This window comes from Leopardus geoffroyi, chromosome C1, assembly GCF_018350155.1.
Source record: "Leopardus geoffroyi isolate Oge1 chromosome C1, O.geoffroyi_Oge1_pat1.0, whole genome shotgun sequence".
Taxonomy (NCBI): Eukaryota; Metazoa; Chordata; class Mammalia; order Carnivora; family Felidae; genus Leopardus; species Leopardus geoffroyi.
Genome location: NC_059328.1, coordinates 25,428,445 through 25,451,968, shown reverse-complemented (window position 1 = coordinate 25,451,968; position 23,524 = coordinate 25,428,445). Strand labels below are relative to the sequence as shown.

The 23,524-nt window shown below is 46.0% G+C and overlaps 1 protein-coding gene across 8 annotated transcripts; it reads right to left on the bottom strand.

Annotated features, from left to right (window-relative positions):
- Positions 1-451: 451 nt before the first annotated feature.
- ZSCAN20 (zinc finger and SCAN domain containing 20) lies at positions 452-23,445 on the bottom strand. Of its 8 annotated transcripts, none has more exons than XM_045476596.1 (8): positions 23,337-23,445; positions 14,815-15,335; positions 9,959-10,145; positions 9,434-9,510; positions 9,069-9,153; positions 4,817-5,503; positions 2,734-3,162; positions 452-1,946 (listed from the first exon to the last, which is right to left on the bottom strand). In XM_045476596.1, exons 2-8 carry the CDS (start codon positions 15,223-15,225, stop codon positions 691-693), a joined length of 3,132 nt encoding a protein of 1,043 aa, XP_045332552.1. In that variant the 5' UTR covers positions 15,226-15,335; positions 23,337-23,445; the 3' UTR covers positions 452-690. The 8 variants fall into 8 exon arrangements, with proteins under 8 accessions (XP_045332552.1, XP_045332558.1, XP_045332553.1 ...); XM_045476602.1 differs by having other exon boundaries at positions 2,734-3,159; XM_045476597.1 differs by having other exon boundaries at positions 23,341-23,428.
- Between the last annotated feature and the right edge of the window lie 79 nt (positions 23,446-23,524).

Sequence of the window (23,524 nt, the reverse complement as noted above, 5' to 3'; positions counted from 1 at the left end):
GGGAAATGGGGACACTATTAGTACCTATCTCCCGGCACCGCTGTGAGGAGATGAGATGATGTGCACAAAGTGCTTAGCACGGAGCCTGCCAGAGTAAATGCTCGATAAATACCAGCTACTTTTGCTATTGTTAATAATTTATCAAGGACATCACTGAGGTTCCTCCTCTTTGCTGAGGTCATGGCGGTCTGCTTTAAGCCACTGATTCCCAATTATGCCCTCTCTCGCCAGTCTTAAAGCTCTCCTGTACGGATACACCCCAACCGAAATCCGCCACGTGAGAATTTGCTGATGTGTGCCAACAGAACACGTGTACCTGTGGACAGTGTGAAGGCACAGCGAGGTTTGGACTCACTGCTCAGGACCCCTGATGTACCTCTAAACCCCTACATGACCAGTTTGGCTCAAACACTGATCAAGTCTTCACGTGACAGCAAATATAAGGAGGGCCTGAGGGTTGCACAGGGTTTTTTTACAGGAGAAAAACAAATTACACTTAAGAAAAGTGCCTTCAAATCCAGACCCTTAGCATCTGTAATTCACTTCCAAATAACCTGGATTAGGCCAAGATAACTTGGCTGGGTATACACCAAGCTTAAGAATTCGGAAAGCTCCTAGCACACATCTTACGCTCTGGGGAGATTTCAATATGCGTTTATCTCTTTGCCGTGACGGGGGGCGGGGGGCCTCCTACGATGCTTTTCCTCCTGCGTGGGTTCTCCGGTGGGCACTGAAGTGGGAGCTATTGTTGAAGTCTTTGCCACACTCTGTGCACTTGTAGGGCTTCTCCCCAGTGTGGATTCTCTGGTGAATAATGAGACTGGAGCTCTGGTTAAAACATTTCCCACACTCTCTGCACTTGTAAGGCTTCTCTCCCGTGTGAATCCGCTGATGAGTAATGAGGTTGGAACGGTCACGAAAGAACTTGCCACACTCAAGGCATTTGTAGGGTTTCTCTCCCGTGTGCACTCTCTGGTGCGTGATGAGCTTGGAGCGCTCACTGAAGCCCTTCCCACAGTCCACACACGTGTATGGCTTCTCCCCCGTGTGGGTTCGCTGGTGGTTAGCCAGCGTGGAGCTCTTACTGAAGTTCTTCCCACATTCAGCACATTCATACGGCTTCTCTCCCGTATGGATCCTTTGGTGACTAATGAGGGCAGAGCTCTTAGAGAAGGTTCTTCCACATTCAGGACACGGATACAGCTTTTCCCCTGAGCTGGTGCCGTGTGGGCCAGAATTCAAGTTCTTGCTGGCACTCTGAGGTTGTTCAAGAGATGTCTCTTCTGTAGAGTTCCTCCAGGGAGCACTGAAGGATGGGCTTTGGCCAAAGGTTTCCCCTGCCTCGCAGCAATGATCAGGATTGCCTCCCACGTGGATTCTCTGATGTTTCAGGAGGTTGGAGCTCTGGTTGAAGCTTTTCCAACATTGCCCACATTTATAGGGCTTTTCCCCTGTGTGGATTCTCTGGTGGGTGACAAGATTGGAGTGATCGCTAAAGCTTTTCCCACACTCAAGGCACCTGTAGGGCTTCTCTCCTGTGTGGATTCTCTGATGGGTATTGAGGTTGGAGCGATCACTAAAGCCTTTCCCACATTCAGGGCATTTGTAAGGCTTCTCGCCTGTGTGGATCCGCTGGTGGGCAATGAAGTGCGAGCTCCGACTGAAGCTTTTCACACACGTGTCACACTTGTAGGGCTTCTCTTCCAGGTACAGGCCTTGGTGGTCGATAAGTTTTTCTAAGTCCTCTTCAGAAGAACATTCTTCCCACTGCTCCTGGGGGGGATTTCCCCACTGCCCTTCACCTCCACCTTCATTTTCACTGTCTTGCCCCCAGTCATGAGGGTGGCAAACATCCTCTCCAGTACATTTTGATAAGGCTCCAGGCAAATCCTCAAAAATATCTTGCTCTGAAATCTGGTCTTCGTCCTTATGCCTCATCTCAAAACCTGAAATACACAGAAATGCAGTTTTCTTCGTTCATTAGTTAATATCTACTTATATATCTTATCTTGTGCCTTACAAATTTAGCTACAATGATATCCTATATTTTCTTTTTTTTTTTTTTTTTTATGTTTATTTTTGAGAGAAAGAGACTGTGTGAGCAGGGAGAGGGGCAGAGAGAGAGAGAGACACAGAATCTGAAGCAGGCTCCAGGCTCTGAGCTGTCAGCACAGAGCCCGATGTGGGGCTCAAACTCACAGACTGCGAGATCATGACCTGAGCTGAAGTCGGACACTTAACCAACAGAGCCCCCAGGCGCCCCATGTATCTTATATTTTCTATCTCACATCTTATGATGTGACTAACGTGAAACTGCTCAAGTTCCGGTGCATATATAAATGTGTGACCTGCAAAGCAGAGAACAGAGCCTGGAACATGGTGACCCTGGCAAGGGAGCCATGAGGCCCAGGCCACACACACAATCAGCTAGTCAGTCTCTCTGGCCAACTTCCCCATCCCTCTACTCAATAAGGAACACCTCCCTCTCCTAGTACATTCCATATAGCCTCTTATCATGTGAAATTGAATAAACTCTATAATTTACCAAAAAATTCCAGTAAAATCAAGACCTGACTACTTCTCTCATTTGGGCAATTACACTAAGCAAATCACAAATGCTTTTCCTGGTCAATTCCACCCTCTCTTGTAGTTCAGAGGCAAATGATAATGATCCGGCCCCCTTAATCTCTGATGCCTGTGGATTTGGTGGACATCGAATTACTCCAGGCTTACCAGTGTCTGGGGTGTCTGGACACACGGTGGGAGATTTGAGGCCAACTTCATCTGCCATCTCATCCCAGGCCTCCTGGTCGTCAGCCTCAGTACTGCTCTGCCCAGACCTAGAGAGACTCGCTGCCTCCCTGAGGGTTCCCATGGCTCTGACCGCAGTCCGTGCCCTCATCAGTGAGTCCAGCTCCTCATAGAAGGGGCAGGTCCCTGGTGGGTGGCTGCTCTTGGCTTTCCGGTAGCTTCGAAGGAGGTTTTTGAATCTGTACCGACATTGCTCCAGTGTCCGCAGGAAGCCCTGTGCACACAGCCGCTCTGCAATGGCCCGGTAAACCTGGCTGTTCTGGTGGCACGTGCGAAGCTTTTCAGAGAATGGGGACTCACTGAGAATGGTCAGGAAGGCCTTGGTCTCCTCGTAGCCCCAGTGCACACCTGCTGTCAGGAGTGAAGAGTTCAGAACTGTGAGGCATAATGAGACTAGCCCAGGTCATCAGGGATCAGGGGCCCCCGTTCCAATACATGCCTAGAACACAGGCAACGGAGAAATTTCCCAGGCACCTGGGGCACCAGCAAAGAATATTCCCTTGCTTCTGAGGGGTGCGCCAGAGCCTCCCACCCCCACCCAATTCTAAGACTTTCCATTAACTCTTGAGCCTTAGTTGAAAAAGATACAGGTGGCCATATTATACCAGGTGACCCCACTTCTGGCTTCAGTTGACTGGTGTGGGGAAAGGCCTGGAATTGGGATCTAAGAGACTTTCTCTATATCCATTCAATACATATCCTCTAGTTTTATTTTATGAACTTTCTTCTGAACAAACAAGGGAACTGAGAGTCCCTAGACAGAAATGTAACTCAAATAATGTTACAAGAGCATCCAACTAAGGATGCCCTTTCCTCTTTTTGGAGGAATGAACAGGAAGTGTTCTGTTCTCAGTTCCTCGGCAGGTAAATGATGCAGCCTGGGGAGGCAGCATCGTGGAGAGGAAAACTGCATAAAGATGGAGGCAGGAACTCTGGGCTCTGATCCTGACTCTGCCCCTACCTCACTGTGTAACTTTACATAAGACATTCCATCTCTTGGGCTTCAGTGTTTTTCCACTTTTACAATGACTGGGTGTTTCTCAAACATCACTTGTTCAACTATATACTGTTGTGATTTCTGTTATATATTAAAAACTTCACTCAGTATCTTTCCTTACCTAAATTTACCGTAAAATCACAAGTTGATGTTGTCATGCACATTAAACTTAAAAGTACACTCGTGTGGAGCACCTGGGTGGCTCGGTTGGTTAGGCGTCCGACACTTGGTTTTGGCTCAGGTCATAATCTCATGGTTTCGTGGGTTTGAGCCCCACATTAGGCTCTGTGCTGGTGGCGTGGAGCCTGCTTGGGATTCTCTCTCTCTCACTCTCTCTGCCCCTACCCCAGTCACACTGTCTCTGTCCCTCTCAAAAAAATAAACATTAAAAACTTAAAAAAAAAGGAACACTCGTGTAACAACTATGACCATCCATACTCCTAGTGACACACTTTGGCAAATATAGTTGATGGGTTTGAACTGCACAGATTCACTTATAGAACGGATTTTTTAAAATATATAATACAGTAGTGTAAATGTATTTTCTTATGATATTAACAACACCTTTTCTCTAGCTTGCTTTATTGTAAGAATATACATATAATACATATAACATGTAAATACATGTTATTTATATTATCAGTAAGGCTTCTGGTCCATAGTTTGCTACCAACGGTCAAGTTTGTCGGGAGTCAAAAGTTGAATGTGCATCGATCAAACGAGCAGAGATCAGTACTCTAGCCCTGCATTGTTCAAGGGTCAACTAATACTGAATTAGCTCTTTAAGGTCCCTTAAGTTTTTAAAAGTTTGCTTCTATAACTAAGAAAGCTCATTCTAGGAAATTGATCATAGAAGGAAAGAGTAGGAGTTTGAGGACAATCTAAGGAACTTAACACCAGTGGCATCAATCTAGACTTGCGATCCAGTCTGTGCCCTGAACTCAGGGAGCAGAGGTTTGGCTGGTAGGAGAGTTGGAGTCAGGATCCACTAAACCCCCTTGTTCTTACCAATACGACTCTGGAACAGAGCTGGGCCCCCTGGAATCCTGGGCTCCTGGACAGACTCATCAGTGGCCAGGTCATCACCATTACAATCTTCTGCTGTCTCTTCAGGCTCCCAGCCCCCTTCCTCCTGTTCATCCATCTCTGCATCACTGTCCCCCAGCCTGGGGAGCACCACAGCCTCTCCTGGGCCATCGGTGGCTCTGATGGCCGTCCGCGCCCTCACCAGGGCCTCCAGCTCCTCATAGAAGGGGCAGGTCCCTGGTGGGTGGCTGCTCTTGGCTTTCCGGTAGTTCCGCAGGAGGTTTTTGACTCTGTAGCGACACTGCTCCAGTGTCCGCAAGAAGCCCCTTGCCCTCAGCCGCTCTGCAATGGCCCGGTAAACCTGGCGGTTCTGGTGACAAGTCCGGAGCTTTTCAGAGAAAGGAGACTCACTCAAAATTGCCAGAAAAGTCTTGGTCTCCTCATAGCCCCAGTGCACACCTGACACCTTCATATCCTCCGTGTCCCATTGGTGTTGTTCCTCCCAGGCCCTGGACTCTCTCCAGGCCGATGCCTGGGCTGGTTTTGTTTGCTCATTATCCAAGGTGTAATCTGCAGTGTTCCTCTTTCCAGAATTGATAAAGCTCGGACGCCAAAATCCTGGCCCTTGCTCTCGCTGGCAGTTGATACCTGGTTTGGAAACTGGAGCCCCTAACAGAAAGAAAGAAAAGAAAAGATTAAGTACAAATGACACACTAAGCAGAGTGCTCGTCCAAACTGCCCCTGGAACGGAGCACTGCCCTGCACGCAGCTATTCAGACATTCCCATACCAATTCCCAACATTAATTGACCAGTTTGCTCTGTTCATTTGCTTTCTTTGTTGTTGCTACGAAACATATCACACAAAGAGTGAGTGTTACTGGTCCACAGATGGGCACGTGGCCTAAACTAGCCCAAGCAGAATGAATTTAATGGCTGGAGGAAAGGTTTCCCTCTCTCTCACTCATTCAGTGTGTGTGTGTGTGTAAGAGACAGGGAGAGAGACAGAGAGAGTCTCTCTCACTAGGAAACTTGTGAGCCCAACTGCCATTGGCATGTATCTTTTGATTATGACACATGATAACTTTAGTGCAAAGCTGACACTGAGGACGGCAGAGGAGAGAAAAAGACCCTAGGGTCTGCCGTGACAATGCGGAACCACTTTTACTGTGATTGGAGCATGTCCTCCTCTCAATGTCCAAAAACATGAGAAAATATATTTTCTTATTTTTTAAAACACTTTGCAATGTCTAAAGAAAGGACTGCTGTCCCAACAGCTCCCAGCCCTAACAAAACAGGAAGCCTTATCACAATCCCAGACTTTAGCCTCTACTACAAAGCTAATCATCAAGACAGCATGGTATTGGCACAAAAACAGACACATAGACCAATGGAATAGAACAGAGACTCCAGAACTGGACCCACAAAAGTATGGCCAACTCATCTCTGACAAAGCAGGAAAGAATATCCAATGGAAAAAAGTCTCTTTAACAAATGGTGTTGGGAGAACTGGACAGCAACATGCAGAAGAATGAAACTAGACCACTTTCTTACACCATTCACAAAAATAAAGGACCTGAATGTGAGACAAGAAAGCATCAAAACCCTAGAGGAGAAAGCAGGGAAAAACCTTTCTGACCTCAGCCACAGCAATTTCTTACTTGACACATCTCCAAAGGCAAGGGAATTAAAAGCAAAAATGAACTATTGGGACCTCGTGAAGATAAAAAGCTTCTGCACTGCAAAGGAAACAATCAACAAAACTAAAAGGCAACCGACAGAATAGGAAAAGATATTTGCAAATGACATATCAGACAAAGGGCTAGTACCCAAAATCTATAAAGAACTCACCAAACTCCACACCCGAAAAACAAATAACCCAGTGAAGAAATGGGCAGAAAACATGAATAGACACTTCTCTAAAGAAGACATCCAGGGGCGCCTGGGTGGCGCAGTCGGTTAAGCGTCCGACTTCAGCCAGGTCACGATCTCGCGGTCCGTGAGTTCGAGCCCCGCGTCAGGCTCTGGGCTGATGGCTCGGAGCCTGGAGCCTGTTTCCGATTCTGTGTCTCCCTCTCTCTCTGCCCCTCCCCCGTTCATGCTCTGTCTCTCTCTGTCCCAAAAATAAATAAACGTTGAAAAAAAAAAATTAAAAAAAAAAAATAAATAAAATAAAATAAAAAAAAAAAAAAAAAAAGAAGACATCCAGATGGCCAACAGGCACATGAAAAGATGCTCAACGTCACTCCTCATCAGGGAAATACAAATCAAAACCCACTGAGATATCACCTCATGCCAGTCAGAGTGGCTAAAATAAACGAATCAGGAGACTATAGATGCTGGAGAGGATGTGGAGAAACGGGAAACCTCTTACACTGTTGGTGGGAATGCAAACTGATGCAGCCGCTCTGGAAAACAGTGTAGAGGTTCCTCAAAAAAACAGTGTAGAGGTACCCTATGACCCAGCAATAGCACTATTAGGAATTTACCCAAGGGATATAGGAGTGCTAATGCTTAGGGGCACTTATACCCCAATGTTTACAGCAGCACTTTCAGCAATGGCTAAACTATGGAAAGAGCCTAAATGTCCATCAACTGATGAATGGGTAAAGAAAGTGTGGTTTATATACACAATGGAATACTACTTGGCAATGAGAAAGAATGAAATTTGGCCATTTGTAGCAACATGGATGGAACTGGAGGGTGTTATGCTAAGTGAAATAAGGCATACAGAGAAAGACAGATACCATATGTTTTCACTCTTATGTGGATCCTGAGAAACTTAACAGAAGACTATGGGGGAGGGGAAAGAAAAAAAATAAAAGAGAGGGAGGGAGCCAAACTATAAGAGACTCTTAAAAACTGAAAATAAACTGGGGCACCTGGGTGGCTCAGTCAGTTGGGCGTCCGACTTTGGCTCAGGTCATGATCTCACGGTCCATGGGTTCGAGCCCCGTGACGGGCTCTATGCTGACAGCTCAGAGCCTGGAGCCTGCTTCAGATTCTGTGTCTCCCTCTCTCTCTGCCCCTCCCCCGCTCAAGCTCTGTCTCTGTCTCTCTCAAAAAAAAATAAACATTAAAAAAATTTTTTTTTTAAAAACTGAAAATAAACTGAAGGTTGATGGGGGGCGGGAGGGAGGAGAAAGTGGGTGATGGGTATTGAGGAGGGGATGGGCACTGGGTGTTGTATGGAAACCAATTTGACAATAAATTTCATATTAAAAAAAAAAAACAGGAAGCCTTTCATTAAAATAAATATTCAAGGTCAGGTGCCTGGGTGGCTCAGTCAGTTAAGCATCTGACTTCGGCTCAGGTCATGACCTCACGATTTGTGAGTTCGAGCCCCACATCAGGCTCCATGCTGACAGCTCACAGCCCAGAGCCTGCTTCAGATTCTGTGTCTCCCTCTCTCTCTGTCCCTCCCCTGCTTGTGCTCTGTCTCTCTCTCTCTCTCTTTCAAAAATAAATAAACATTTAAAAAATTTGTAATAAATAAATATTCGAGGAAAACTAGATGAAAAAGAGTTGAGAGCTAAAAGAAACTTAAGGATTACCCAGTTCAACACTTCCCAAAGTTTGTTCTGCTGAACACTATCTTCCCAAGATATCATGGTTTATGTAAAAAAGGAGTTATGCTGTCAGGCAAGGCGCCCACAAGCTTCCCATGTCTCCTGTCACCAACAGGAGGCGGGCCTATCACTGTCTCTTCCACTTTATCCCTCTCTCATGTCTAACCCATCATTCTGACCCAAGCTCCGCAGGGAAACGGTTCGTGTTTGTTTGGCTCCCGTGGAGACGCACTTACGAAAACAGGAGTCGGTGCTGGCCATGTGGGTTTTTGAGCCCCGTGACATTTACTTCTCACTGTGGTTTAGTACATCAGTCTCATGGGCTCAGCTCACTGGGGACTGCCCCTGAGAGATGGACCCTGTTTGATGCTGCCAAGACTGGATTTCTGAGACAGCCCCAGGAGCGTGCTAAGTGTACTGAGGAAATGAGGAAACCAGAGGGCAGGCCCTCGGAAGCCAGCCGCCAGTCTCTATCCAGGCAGACCCCACGCCCCATGCTCCACCCCTGCCACCAGTGCTGTGGCCACAGAGTGCATGTGTTCTTCCTGTGTCTGAAGCTCCAGACTTCGCAGAGCCCCAAGTCTTAAGGGAGTGATGAAACAGCCTCTGGGAACTGAGTATACCAGAAACCCGACAACATCTTCTTGAGAGGGCACGGTTTCCTTACCCAGGGACACGCCGTTCCCACAGCTGTCTCCTGGGGGGTCCTCGCAGAACTCCTTCTCAGCGTGTTTGCTGGGGCCCAGGGCTTCCTGTGAGATGTACAAGACAAGGACCTCAGTTGGAAATGGCCTGGCAACGCGACCAGGCCCCGGGAAAGATAACGGACGCAGGGATACCATGTGTGAGGCCAGTGTCATAAGGAGCAGCATGACCGTGGAGAGGCCAGCAGACTGGGGACCAAGGGCAGAGGCTAACACCCCAGGACATATGTCCTTCTGCTGAGGGCAGGCCACAGAGTGAGGAGAGGGGCACAGGCGCAAGGGCACAGGAGGAGTAAGGACAGGAAGGAAGGGACAAACAGCAGCTTACCTGGGACTCAGCAGTCACCTCCCAATCTCCAACACTCCCCATCTTTGGGAGAGTAGGGACTCGGGGAGTGAGGACAGCTGAGGAGAAGAAGAAGTCTCCTAAACCCAAGCTCTGGTTCCCAAGAAACCACCCCTCCCAGGTCCAGCTTTCCAGATGCCATGCTTGCATCAAGCTGGGACTGTCCTGGTATCCGGGCAGATGTCCCCTTTTACTTCCATCCTAGAGCGTCTGGCTCCTAAGCTGCCTCGAGAGATGGGCCGTGTGTAAGATGCCACCTCACACTCCTATGATCACCACGTGACCCCGGCCCTGGCCTGAACTGGCTGCATGACTCAGTGGGGCGCCAACAGCGCTGGGCGCTTCCTCTCCTTGCACAGCGCTTACCTGCCTTACTTCCCAGTGTATCCACCAGACACCAATCCACCCCGTCTTGAATTCAGCACATCCCTACTCCCTGTGCACCCTTCCTTACCCCCTCTACCCCTCACCTCTCCTCCCGGACATTCCCTGATTCTTGGTACTCACCACTTTCTTTCAAGGGGTGTGGCACTATCTTGGTGTCTAGATGCTCGGGAAGGTCAGGGCATGAGTTCTTCACCCACTGCTTCTGGGACTGTCCCTCAGGCCAGTGATTCACTGGCTGCAGTGGACAGTGCTGAGATTCCTGCATTGCCTTTAAAGACCCAGTCTCTTCTGCACACAAGGCCAATTCCTACACAGACAGTCAAAATTCCCAATGGTCAGTTCAGTAAAACCAATTATGGTAGGGCAGGGAATGTTCTGTGGAGTACAGCTGTGGTCCAGAGGTTAACAGACTCTTTTTAAGATCCAAAGATGACTCAAAGTATGACAGGAAAGCCATGAGACTGACATTAGTCAACAGACCAGCGCTTATACCACCAAATGACTAATGTTTTGTTCAACACAGGGAAGCTATACAAGCATCTCAATGAGGCTGCTACTGTTCCAAACATTTTTGAATCATAAAGAGATAAATCATGTAAAGTTTTCATGACATTAAAAACTAATCTCTAAACATCAAAAGTCAATTCATTTTTGTTATCAAATAAAGATAAAAGTTAACCAGGTATACATTAAATGACAAAAGGAAACATAAAAACAGATACACCAGTAACTGAATATAATTGCTCTAAATATTCCTGCTGAAAGGCAAGGAAAATTCAAAAGTAAATATAAGAAAAAGGAGAGACAAACAACTACAAATGGAATTTTAAAATGCAATAAAAGTATGTGCTGCTTTAGAAAGTCTTATCTACTCTTCAAACAGAAGGAGAAGCAAAGAGAAGGCACTATAACTCGAAAGGAAAGTAGAAGTGGCTACTTAAATTCAAGGTAGAAGTTCAGGCGAACGAGTACTCAGAGATACAGGGCATGTATATAATAAAAGGGAATAACCAATTAAGAGAGGACAGTACCCACTCAGCATTACCAATCATAAAGCTCATTTCTTATCTGTCATTTGGTTCCAAATTGAGAGATGGAAGAGATGTTATTTCCTGGCCCTAAAACCCCAACAATGTAACAACCTCACTGCATTATAGAAACTTAAAAAAACGTGTTTCAATTTTTTCAAAAGGTAATTTTCAATGCTCACCTGGTTCAAAAACAGAAAATATAAAGGTACATTTAGTGAAAATACCCCATCCCTACCCTGTCCCATCTGCCCAGTGTTTTCCTTCTCCCTACCCTTCCCCACAGGTGACTACTGTTCCGCATCCTTTTGATTCTTTATACACAAGCATCTATGAATATAGACTCTTACTTCTTCCCTATTTTGCAAAAGGTAGCAATTATATACATTGCTCTGAGTCTTATTTTTTGACTCAAAATATTAACATCCACCTTCAGCAACTTAATGAGTTTGCCAAACTTCCAGAACTCCAAAAAACCTTTGGCTGCTGGGAAAACTCCAATCCTCACTCAAAGAGAGGGACATTTATCCTTAAGATATACAGGTATGGGCCCAGAGCATAAAAATCCATTCCAAGTGAGGCCATCCACCAATGTCTTGTATGGCTCATAGGGAGCAAACATGTGCTTATCCGCATTCTACTGTGGTTATTTAAGGAAAAAAACAAATAAATCTCTTTGTTATAGTTACAATCTTACAATCTACAGAGCAACTGCAGGACTAGACTCCACAACAATCCTCACTCCCCGCTCTAGCTCCTCTAACTACTGCCACGCCTATGCAAAGGTTTTGATCCTGTAGATGGCAACTGTAGACAGAAAGAAGGAGATTCAAGTGACAAGGAGAAGGAAAAAACTGGTAGAATATTGGTTGGAGTAGGGATGAGTAAAGAATTCATCAAAAATGCCTATGCACCACACAAAGCCTGCACATGGATGTTTATAGCAGTTCTACCCATAATTGCCAAAACTTGGAAGCATCCAAGATATCCTTCAGTAGGTAATAAACTGCAGTACATCTAGACAATGGAATGTTACTCAACACTGAAAAGAAATGTGATATCAAACCATGCAGACATATGGAGGGACTTTAAATGCACACTCCTAAGTGAAAGAAGTCATTCTGAAAAGGCTACATACATACTGTATGATTCCGACTATATGACACTTTGGAAAAGGTGAAAGTATAAAGACAGCAAAAAGATCAATGGTTGCTAGGGGCTGGGGGAAGGGAAGGATAAATATGCGGAGCACAAAGGATTTTAGGGCAGTGAAACTATCTTGTATGAACCATAATGGTGAATACATGTTGTTATACATTTGTCAAAATCCACAGCATGTACAACACCAAGAGTGACACCTAATGTAAACTACGGACTTTGGGTGATAAGGATGTGTCGAGGTAAGTTCATCGATCATGATCAACGTGCCACTCTGGTGGGGAATAATGTGCGTGCATGGGGACTGGAGGTACAGAAGAAACGTCTGCACTTTCTACTCAGTTTTGCTGTTAACCTAAAACTGCTCTAAAAAATAAAGTCTGTTTTTTTAAAAAGTGCCTCTGCAGGGGCACCTGGGTGGCTCAGCTGGTTAAGCATCCAACTGTGGCTCAGGTCATGATCTCACAGTTCATAGGTTTGAGCCCTGCATCAGGTTCTGCACTGACAGTGTGGAGCCTGCTCAAGATTTTCTCTCTGCCCCTCCCAACTCATGCTTTCTCTCTCTCTCAAAATAAACAAATAAACTTAAAAAATATATTTTAAAAAAATGCCTATGCACCTAATGGGGAGAGGGTTGCTGCAACAGGGTGACGACAGAGTCAGCAAGCCAAAACCCACCCAAGAGCACAGCTGAGAGGTCTCTTTAAGGAAAATATCTTGGAGGTCATTTAGCCCAGCAGCGCTGCCTTTTCCAGGCGGTTCTCTCTGAGGAACGGAGTTAGCATACTTCATTCCATTAGTAAGACTTGGAAAAGTCTTCCTTGCAAAAAATGTAACTGAGTCAGGTACCTTGCAATGTAAGATCACAAGCATATATGTGGGGGCAGGGGAGCTCCTTTGCTACTTATCTATTTGTTTTGACATCTGTGAGCACTCAGGAGCAGGTAGAAAGTTAAAAAATAAAAATAAAAGTCACAGGAAAATAATGCATAATAGAGCACATTCCATTACCTTATTTATTTTTTTTTTTTTTTCAATTTTAGAAGCAATTCAACCTCTGCTCAGCTCACAAGGGTATAGTTTGAGAACTTTTGGTCTAGTCCAACCCTCTCATTTTACAGATAAAGAGTCATTAAGACCTTGATTTAAATCAATTCTCAATTAACTCAATTCTGGGTCTCAAGTTCATTTGTTTTTTCACTGCCACTGAAGACAGATGGTTTCTTTAAAAGAAATAATACGGGAGGGTGGAGTGGTATATTAGAATAAGATACACTCTCTCGTACTTAGTTCTATAACTTTAAATCATATGTTTTCTGTGTCTTCCATCAGTTTGTAAAAGAATCCAAAAAGCAGGGGTACGTGTGTGGCTCAGTTGATTAAGCATCTGACTTTAGATCAGGTCATGATCTCACGGTTCGTGAGTTCAAGCCCCACGTCCGGCTCTGTGCTGACAGTTTAGAGCCTGGAGCCTGCTTCCGATTCTGGGTCTCCCTCTCTTTCTGCCCCTCCCCCATCCATTCTCCCTCTCTCTCTCTCTCTCAAAAATAAATAAACATTAAAAAGTTAAAAAGAATCCAAAAAGCAAACCCATGGACGATAAACCTTTCTTCCCCCAATCTGACATCTGTACAGAGCTTCACCTTTTATGATGTACAGAAAACCCCTGCCATTTGCAAGGGATCTTCTCAATCTATAATTTCCCCCAACAATATATCATTAAATATAACATCACAAAAATTACTGACCGTGTAACAAGGGGAAGGAACAGGGGTATGTTGAGATGGAGGTTCTGGGTGGCTGGCTCAGCCCGCAGCCAGTTCAAGTACTTGCTCTACATATGCCAGCTCCAAAAGCAGGATTCAAAAGTCGTGCCCTAGAAAAACTATAAATGATATCATGGGCCTTCAGTCTCTTGCAAATTGTTGAAACTATGAGTGTTAAATCCACGATGCTTTCACTTCCCTTATCTTGGCTCTACCACTTAAGTTATATGAATCTACACATGTCACTTACCTCTGAGTCTCTGTTTACCCACTGGAAAACCAGTGACGTAACAGTACCTACCTCATCGGGCAGCTGTGCTGATTAGATGAGCAATACATACAGAAAGGTTAGAACGGTGTCTGACACACAGTGAGTGCTCAAGAAATGTCAGTTACTATCTCATTTGAGCCTCATGCCTCAGAGGTATTTTAATTCCCATGGCTTGCACATGAGGCATCTGTCGTGTACAGAAAGAACAATGAATTTGGAACCTCAGGATCTGGATTTAGGCTCTGGTTTGGACTGACTGCGCTTTGTGAGCCACCTGACTTTTTGGGCCTTAGTTTAGTCTATACAATGAGGAGGATAATGCTACTTCTGTCTACCTACCTACCTTACTGCCTTAAGCACCCAAAGAGATCACGTATGTAAAAAGGCTTTGTCACGTGTGAAACACAATACAAATCAACTGCACCGTGAATATGGTCCTGAAAGGCAGTTTAGGCAGTGGTTCTGAATGCTGGCTTCAGTGTCAGCCTGCCTGAATTCACATCCTGGCTCTACCGTCTAATGCCATGTGACCTTGAGCCAACTACCTGTTTTTCTCTGCCTCAGTTTCCTCATTGGTAAAATCAGGATAACGGTATCCATCTCATTAAACAGGATTAGGTGGAAAGCACAGAAGACAGTGTCTGTTACACAGCAGTGCTCAATAAATATGTCAGTTGGTCGATGATAACAACAACTATTACTATTACTGTGGTTTTAGCAATGATTAATCTAGTCATAGCCCCGCCGCCTCACCCTCTGTCCCGCAGCCTGGACCTCTCGGTGCCAGTCCTCCACCAGGGCCACCGCCTCCTCACCACTCTCAGGGTGGCGCGCCTGCACCCAAGCCTGGACCTCCCTGGGTAGGATAGTCAGGAACTGCTCCAGCACCAGCAGCTCCAGGATCTGCTCTTTGAGGCGGATCTCTGGCCGCAGCCAGTGACAGCAGAGCGCCCAGAGCTGGCTGAAGGCCTCGTGGGGTCCGGCTGCATCCCTGTACCGGAACTGCCTGAAGCGCCGGCGGGAAGCCTCAGGACCAGGGTCGAAGCCCTCCTCCCCAGGTTTGCTCTCTGGTCTCCATGAGTCCCCTTCCAGCTTTACAATAAGGAGTTCTTCAGGTTCCGGTCGGGGAGAGGCCTGGGCCCGGGCTTCCAGGGCCATGGCCATGGCCTGTTCCGGACACCTTGCTTCAGCTGGGCCGTCCTCGTTCAATGTCTTCCTGCATTTAAGGTGTGTACTTCCAGGGATTCCTGGGAGAGGTGATGCTCCCCAAGGCTCTGAAGGCAGAGGGACAAGGGACAACAGACAATGTGAGTAAGAGGACCCCGAACCTTCCACTGCCTTTGCACAGAGCAGGGCTGCTCAGACAGGAATAGGCACAAGCAGGAAGACAGACCACAACCTGGCCCCTAAGCTGGCAGCCAGCACACGCTGGAGGAGGACAGTACAGCACAAAATCCTTTGTGATGTGCTGAACGCCATGTTCTGGCATCGAGGCCTTCACAATCTGGCCCCAGCATGCCTTCCTTCCTCTACACATGCCCAGTCTAACCCTTCCTCAAGTTGGGTTCCAAATGTCACCCCCCTCCACAGGGCCTTTCTCTCCGGACCTTCAGCTTTCCTTTAAGGGTGCTCCCCTTGCAAAACCCCTCTCACTCTACATTCCCTCTTGGCCAACCCATCCATTTGGCATTTTTCACCGTCTTGAAACTGATGACTCCCAAAGCTCCAGCCAGGACCTGCCTCCAGACCCCAAATCCAATCATCTACAGGACATTTCCCACTTGACTGTCTATTAGGCACCTCAAACTCAGTGGGCCCCAAATTGAATTCATCATTTTCTCCTACAGACCCGTCCCTCTTCTGGAGCTCTCCATCCAGCCAAGGCACCACCTTCTATCAAGTTACCCATGCCAGGGGCACCTGGGTGGCTCAGTCAGTTAAGCATCCGACTTTGGCTCAGGTCATGATTTCATGGTCTGTGAGTTCAAGCCCCATGTCAGGCTCTGTGCGGACAGCTCAGAGCCTGGAGCCTGCTTCGGATTCTGTGTGTGTGTGTCTCTCTCTCTGCCCTTCCCCTGCTCATACTCTCTGTCTCTGTCTCTCTCTCTGTCTGTCTCTCTGTCTCAAAAATAAATAAACATTTAAAAAATATTAAAAAAAAAAAAAGTTACCCATGGGATCACCTTACTGCAACATCCCCCACATCCAATTCATCACCAAGCTGTGCCTCCTGGCCTTCTAAAGCACCTAGACCCCCAATGCTGCCACCTCAGGCCAGAGAGTCACCATGCTTTTCATTGGATCAGCCTCCTAACTCATGTCCCTGCCTTCTCTCCTCTCACCCCAACCCAGAGTTCTTCACACAACAACCAGACTAGCTCGAAATCTGACCAGGTCACTTCCTGTTGAACACCCTTGGATGACCTCCCACATCCTTCACAATCAAGTGTGAACCTTGCCCAAGTCTATACCTCATCTCTTTACCATGTTCCACTGGTCAGGGCACTCCAGCCACACAGCTTGCTGCCCTTGGAACCCTCCCACATGCTGTGGACCATCTCCTTTAGGAAGTGTCCTCCCTTTCTTCACCTAGCTAGGTCTCAACTTCAATTGTACTCTTTCCAAGAGGCCCTCCCTGTGCCCTGAAACAAGATTCAATCCTTCCTATGCCACAAGCTTCCATGCCACCTACGTTTCTCTACCACAAACCTGATCATGCTCGATTATAATTATCTTACCCACTAGATCATAAGCTGACTAGTACAGTGCTCAGCACACAGAGGCAGCGCTCAGAAAACAATCCACTCAGTCAGACAACAGTCAGCTCGTGATGGTGATGTGTCATGAAGCAAGGGTTATAACTAATCCCCTTCTGCACACACTAGATTTTTAAATGACCTTCTAGCTCATGTCAGAAGGAATTCTTTCCTCCTTTCTATTTCTATCTCTGTCACACTTGCCACTTTCTATGTTGTGTTAGAGGGGAGTGTATGTGTGTGGCCCCAGAGAGATTACGGCCTCACTGAGGATGAGGAACATAGTTTACCCCTTCCCTCCTCCACCCCCACAACAAGCATGATGCTACACACAGAAGGCTCTCCGAAAACACTTATTGAGTGGACAACTGGGATTGCTTCTTTGACACAAGGAAGACTCTGACAACACTTGTGCTGGGTGATCTGGAAAAATGAGCTCTTTGTGTCATTCCCAACAAATCTAGATGACATAAAAGCACCCACTCAAAGGAAACTATCAGCTCCTTCCAAATGGGAATGACACAGCCAAATTAAGAGTGGAGAGGGGCTGGTATTTAGATTTTAGGCCATCTGACTGGACTCTCCAGGAACAAGGCAAGGGTGATGAAAAATAAAGACTTGTCCTAAAGACCTCTACATACTCAGGGAGGAACTACGAACACAACTCATGACCATCTGACAGCTTCCTGCTTGTCCCTCAGCTACCAGATCAATGTCACCTCATCTGTTAAGAATTCCTTAACATGCCTTTGTCATGCCCTGCCCCATCCCTGCTTTCCCAGAATCGCTTCTCCAGTCCTGTATTCCCAAAGCAATTGGCACATGCCTTTACTATAAAGTGGTATCCTACACAGTTGTAGTTACCTGTCCTTACCTCTGACCATTAAATTGTATTATTAGGGCCAGGACTCTATCTTACTCATTTCTGTATCCATAATGCCTGATAAATAGCAGGGCCATTGGAAGTGTTGTTGCCTTTAATTAAAATGGTAAATCCAGTATCTCGAAAGCCTATTGGGCTATGGAAAGTCCATCATTTATATTAAGCTAAAGAATTAACTTTTCATGAAATTTCTTTTTTAGTCACAGCCTTAATCACGCACTAGTCCAAAAGCATTTGTGTCACTCTCTCACACAAGGGCTAATTCACCAGTCATTTACAGAGTCCCACTATGTACCTGCACTGTACTGGTATCTACACAGCCAACAGTAACTGGGAAAGACGGTTTGTACCTTCATGAAAGTTACTTTCTAATGAGCGAGACCGTCAATGAGCAAGCAAAGAAGTTTGTGCTCCTGCACAGAGAGACTAACACTACAACAAAATAGGCAATTAGTAGTCCCACCAGTCCCAAAGCCAAGAGCCACAGATAATAGGTATTTTCTTCTGGGAAGACTTGAAAGTTCAAGGGTTAGTTTCAAATACAAATCTGACATTTGCAAATGATATATCAGATAAAGGGCTAGTATCCAAAATCTATTAAGAACTTATCAAACTCAATACCCAAAAAACAAATAATCCAGTGAAGAAATGGGCAAAAGACATGAACAGACACTTTTCCAAAGAAGACATCCAGATGGCTAAAGAACACATGAAAAGATGCTCAGCATCAATCATCATCAGGGAAATACAAATCAAAACCACAATGAGATACCACCTCACACCTGTCAGAATGGCTAACGTTAACAACTCAGGCAACAACAGATGTTGGCAAGGATGCGGAGAAAGAGGAACTCTTTTGTATTGCCGGTGGGAATGTAAACTGGTGCAGCCACTCTAGAAAACAGTATGGAAGTTCCTCAAAAAATTAAACACAGAACTACCCTATGATCCGACAATTGCAATACTAGGTATTTATCCAAAGGATACAAAAATGCTGATTCAAAGGGGCACATGCACCCCAATGTTTATAGCAGGACTACCAACAATAGCCAAAGTGCCCAAATGTCCATCGACTGATGAATGGATAAAGAAGATGTAGTATACATATACAAAGGAATATTACTCCATGATCAAAAAGAATGAAATCTTACCATTTGCAACAACATGGATAGAACTAGAGTGGATTATGCTAAGTGAAATAAGTCAGTCAGAGAAAGGCAAATATCATGATTTCACTCGTACGTGGAATAAAGAAACAAAACAGATGAACATAGGGGAAGGGAAGCAAAAATAAGATAAAAACAGAGAGGTAGACAAACCATAAGAGACTCTTAAATACAGAGAACAAACTGAGGGTTGCTGGTGGGGTGTTGGATGGGGAGTATGGGCTAAATGGGTGATGGGCATTAAGGTGGGCACTTATTGAGATGAGCACTGAGTGTTATATGTAAGTAAAAAATCACTGAATTCTATCTCTGAAATCATTACTATGCTATATGTTAACTAACTTGGACATACATACATACATACATACATACATACATACATATATATATAAAACAAATACAAATCTGAAAGCTTTTCCTGCTACTCTCTTAGATAGGAATTGCAGCCTATCCACAGAGGGAGATCAATACAGTCAGCAAATGGCAGGGTGACTTTACACAGAGCTAGGAGAAAGAAAGGACAAGGGCATCCCTCAGTCCTAAGACGACCAAGAATGTCAGGGCCACACCAGGATCAACAATCTCAAAGAGTACCCATCTCCTGAGTGCCCATGAGGTGCCAGGTCTGGTGCTACGTGCTCTACATTCACAATCTCACTGAATCCTCCTGGCAAGCAAGTCAAGCGTCATTAGTGTGGAGTTGCACTACACTGATCTCTAACTTACATGTATTAAATTGCATGCAAACACCAGAAAGAGGGGAAAAAAAAAAAAAAAAGCACATAATTTAAATGGTGCAGCCAGTTCTGTTCGCTATGTGTCTATTCCAGAATAAGCAGGATTTTCTCGGTCCCCAGGTTGGTCTGAATTCCCTCAAGCCTCTCTCTCCAGAGTATGAACAGAGAATGCTTCATACAGCAGCGTCCCTAAACACAAGCTAACTCTTTCATCTGACATTCAAACAAGAAAACCCAGCTGCGCTGGTTAGCTTATTGAAAGACAGCATGTTGGTTTCTAAATGGCTCCTTGCCAAAGGATTTTCAAGCTGACTGTGATTTTGGGCTAAATGAGATTTTCCAAAGTCAGTGTGCTAACTTTAGAATAGAATTCTCCTATAAAGTTGAGTCCACTATATCCTCAATTTACATATAGGGAATTGAGCTTCTGTGAAGGGACTCACTTAAGGTCACACAACTAGGAAGCAGCAGAGTTGGGACTAAGCCAATATATGTTCTTTCCAGTCATTTTTCTTAACTGCACCACATAGATTCCTCTAGGTCTGCCAATCACCCAAACCCCTGTGAAGATGGGAGGAGAATGGGAAGAACATTAAGGCAGGAGGGAGCTAATCAGGGTTCCAGTTCCACTCCTGCCATTATTAGCTGTGTGACCCTGGACAGGTCATGTGGACTCTGCAGCTGCCAATCAAGACTGAAGCTTACAGGAGCACCTGTGATGGCTCAGTTGGTTGAGCGTCTGACTTCAGCTCAGGTCATGATCCCACAGTTCGTGGGTTCAAGCCCAACTTCAGGCTCTGTGCTGACAAGCTCAGAGCCTGGAGCTTTGGATTCTGTGTCTCCTCTCTCTGGCCCTTCCTCACTCATGCTCTGGCTCTCTCTGTCTCTCAAAAATAAATAAATGTTAAAAAAAAAATGTTAATAAAATAAATAAATAAAAGACTGCAGCTTACAGCTTGACCGTACTCAGCATTTGCCCCAGATTCCCCAATTAGTATGATGAGAATAGAGCAAAGGGGCAGGAAGACTCAAGTCAGTGGCTACAAATTTAAATGGCTACAGGGGCCAGGCAATGTAAATCGCTAAATGAGTGGAGTAGGGGCTGTGACGAACTACATAGCACCAGAGAGAACACTGGCCAAGTTCCCAGGCCGCCTACTTTTTTCCAAGAGAAGCTAGAACTCTGGCTTTTTAAATACTGGCAACCAACTCAAAAATCGTTTCAAATACCAGGACTAAATAGTGGATGATGATAGGCTTCTGTCATCATGGGCTGTCGTCACTTTACCACCTTTCAAGCTAAATACTCTGAAAGAGCTCTTCCACCATCTAGGAAGACCTAGAAAGCGTACTGATTCCCCTAAGCAATGAGGGATAGGTATTGACTGGGTCAAGATCCCTTTACAAATACAGGGAAGAAGCTAAGGGGCCTCCTGGCTCCTGGGGTATTGACTATGGATGTGGACTTAAAAGCCCACCCACTGAACAGTGGGATGGTAAGAGAGCTGCCCCAGTCCCATGGGAAAGGCCAAGACTGGTCTGTGACTTCCAAAGAAGAAACTAGGAGCCCCCAAATGCTAGCCAGTGTATTTGGCTGATGGTCCAGGCTACTGCTTAAACATTTAAGGGTTTAAAACAGGGAGAGTAAATAGGCTTCATGTAAAGCACCAACTTCAGTCACTGTGCTAAGGACAGAGTCCTTAGCATTGTCCATGTCAATATCTGAATCCCATGTCAATGTGTTGCCACCTATTAGCTATGACCACCAGACACAGGAAGAAAAAGTGGTACCACACATTCTATGTATTTGCCATCCCCGGCTTAAACTCCCATTGGTATTGAATCAGCATCCAGCAAAGACAGCCCTGACAGGCAGGAAAAGACTAAAGCCTCATGTCCTTAGAAATCCACTGGAAGAAGCAGTCTTTAAGACTGGCATAAAAGGGGCGCCTGGGTGGCTCAGCCAGTTGAGCGTCCAACTTCGGCTCAGGTCATGATCTCACAGCTTGTCAGTTTGAGCCCCACATCAGGCTCTGTGCCAACAGCTCAGAGCCTGGAGCCTGCTTCAGATTCTATGTCTCCTTCTCTCTCTGCCCCTCCCCTGCTCACGCTCTGGCTCGCTCACTCTCTCTCCCTCTCTTAAAATAAACAAACATAAGGGGCGCCTGGGTGGCTCAGTCGTTAAGCGTCCGACTTCAGCCAGGTCACGATCTCGCGGTCCATGAGTTCGAGCCCCGCGTGGGGCTCTCGGCTGATGGCTCAGAGCCTGGAGCCTGCTTCCGATTCTGTGTCTCCCTCTCTCTCTGTCCCTCCCCCCATTCATGCTCTGTCTCTCTCTGTCTCAAAAATAAATAAACGTTAAAAAAAATTTTTTTTCAAAATAAACAAATATTTAAAAATTTTAAAAAAAACTGGTACAGCAAAGCTCACCCTGGATGGTCACTTTTCACACATTCATTAAATATTTACCGATTTACATGATTTACATCAAGTATTTACTATCCTGGGCTGGGCAATGAAGAAATGGCGGTGACTCAGAAACTGTTCCTGTCCTGGATAAGCTTACAGTCTAGTGGAAGAGACCGAAAAAAAAAAAAAAAAAAAAAAGAAAAGTCACAGATAATTATGATCAAAAGTGGTAAAAGAGGTCTGTGAGAACTGGGGTTGGGGGGGCGGGGTGACTTAATCAGCTTAAGGTAAATTGAACAAAGTAACACTCAAGTTGGTTAGCTGGTTCTCCGAAGAATAGTTCTCTTGGCAGAGAACGGTGGGAAAAAGTGTACTCTAAGCAGAGAGAAGGGCATACATAACGGTGGAAAACCAAACAGCCTCCCCAAGAAACCGAAAAAAACAAATAGCATGGGGTGCACAAGATTCGGCTGCAGAGGGAGTTTATGAAAAGTCTGGACTATCAGGCTAAGGTGTTTGGACTTAATTCTACAGGTGATGAGAAAGAAGGTTTTTAAGTAGAAGGCACAATCAGATTTGTGGGTTAAATAGGTGACGCTGAGTACAATGTGTTTTTCCAGGCTAGGGAGGTGAAAAGATGAAAGCCTTGTGCAAAAACCCTGACCAGAAAAGGGGCAGATTCAGGACACATAACAGAAACTGAAAGGTCTGAAGATCCCTGGACGTGGAAGAATCCAAGAGGAACCAGAGCGCTAAAGTGGACGAAGGTGCCATTCACTTCCATCGAGCAGAAGGGAAGCGGGTGCTGATTTGGGGCAGAACACGATAGCCAGTCCCACCTACTGGGTTCCAGAGGTCACAACCATTAGAGGAAGTGTAAGGGGATATCAGATTTGCTACGTCTGTCGAGGCGGGCAAGTAGAGGCTGGAACACCATTTTTAAGGTCGGGCTTCAAGCTCCGGCCTTTTTCTCTTCATCTTGCCAGGGCCCAAGAACCATCTATCCTTCCCTCTGTGGTTTCCAGACCCTTCTAGGACTCTGCTACCTCCATAACCTCTCTCTGTCTCCTCACCTACATACCTTTCTAGAACCGTCTTCGCTCCCAGGGCCTTCTATCTCCCTCCTCATCCCCGACCCCTCTATGACCCTTCCCATCTCCGGACGCTCCATCCTCTGGCCGCCCCTCACCCTCACCCCCCGCCCGCCAAGAAAAGCTGCTTTCTCCCCTCTCACCTTCCCTGGCCCTCTAGGACACCACCACCTCCTAAGCTTCCAGCCCAGAGCCTGAGTCTCAGCTGCCCCCGCCCCACCACCCGGACTCACCCACCGAGACACCCACTTCACAACAGGGCGGAAGTGCTCCGGGGTTCGCGCAGGGAATGCTGGGACGCGGAGTCCGATCGGTGCCACCCGGGAAGGGAGCGTCTAAGACTGCAACTCCCAGAAGGCACCGCGCGAGCGCGAGCCTCCGTTGGCTGCCTTCCCGATATCCTCAGCCAATAAATGTGTCA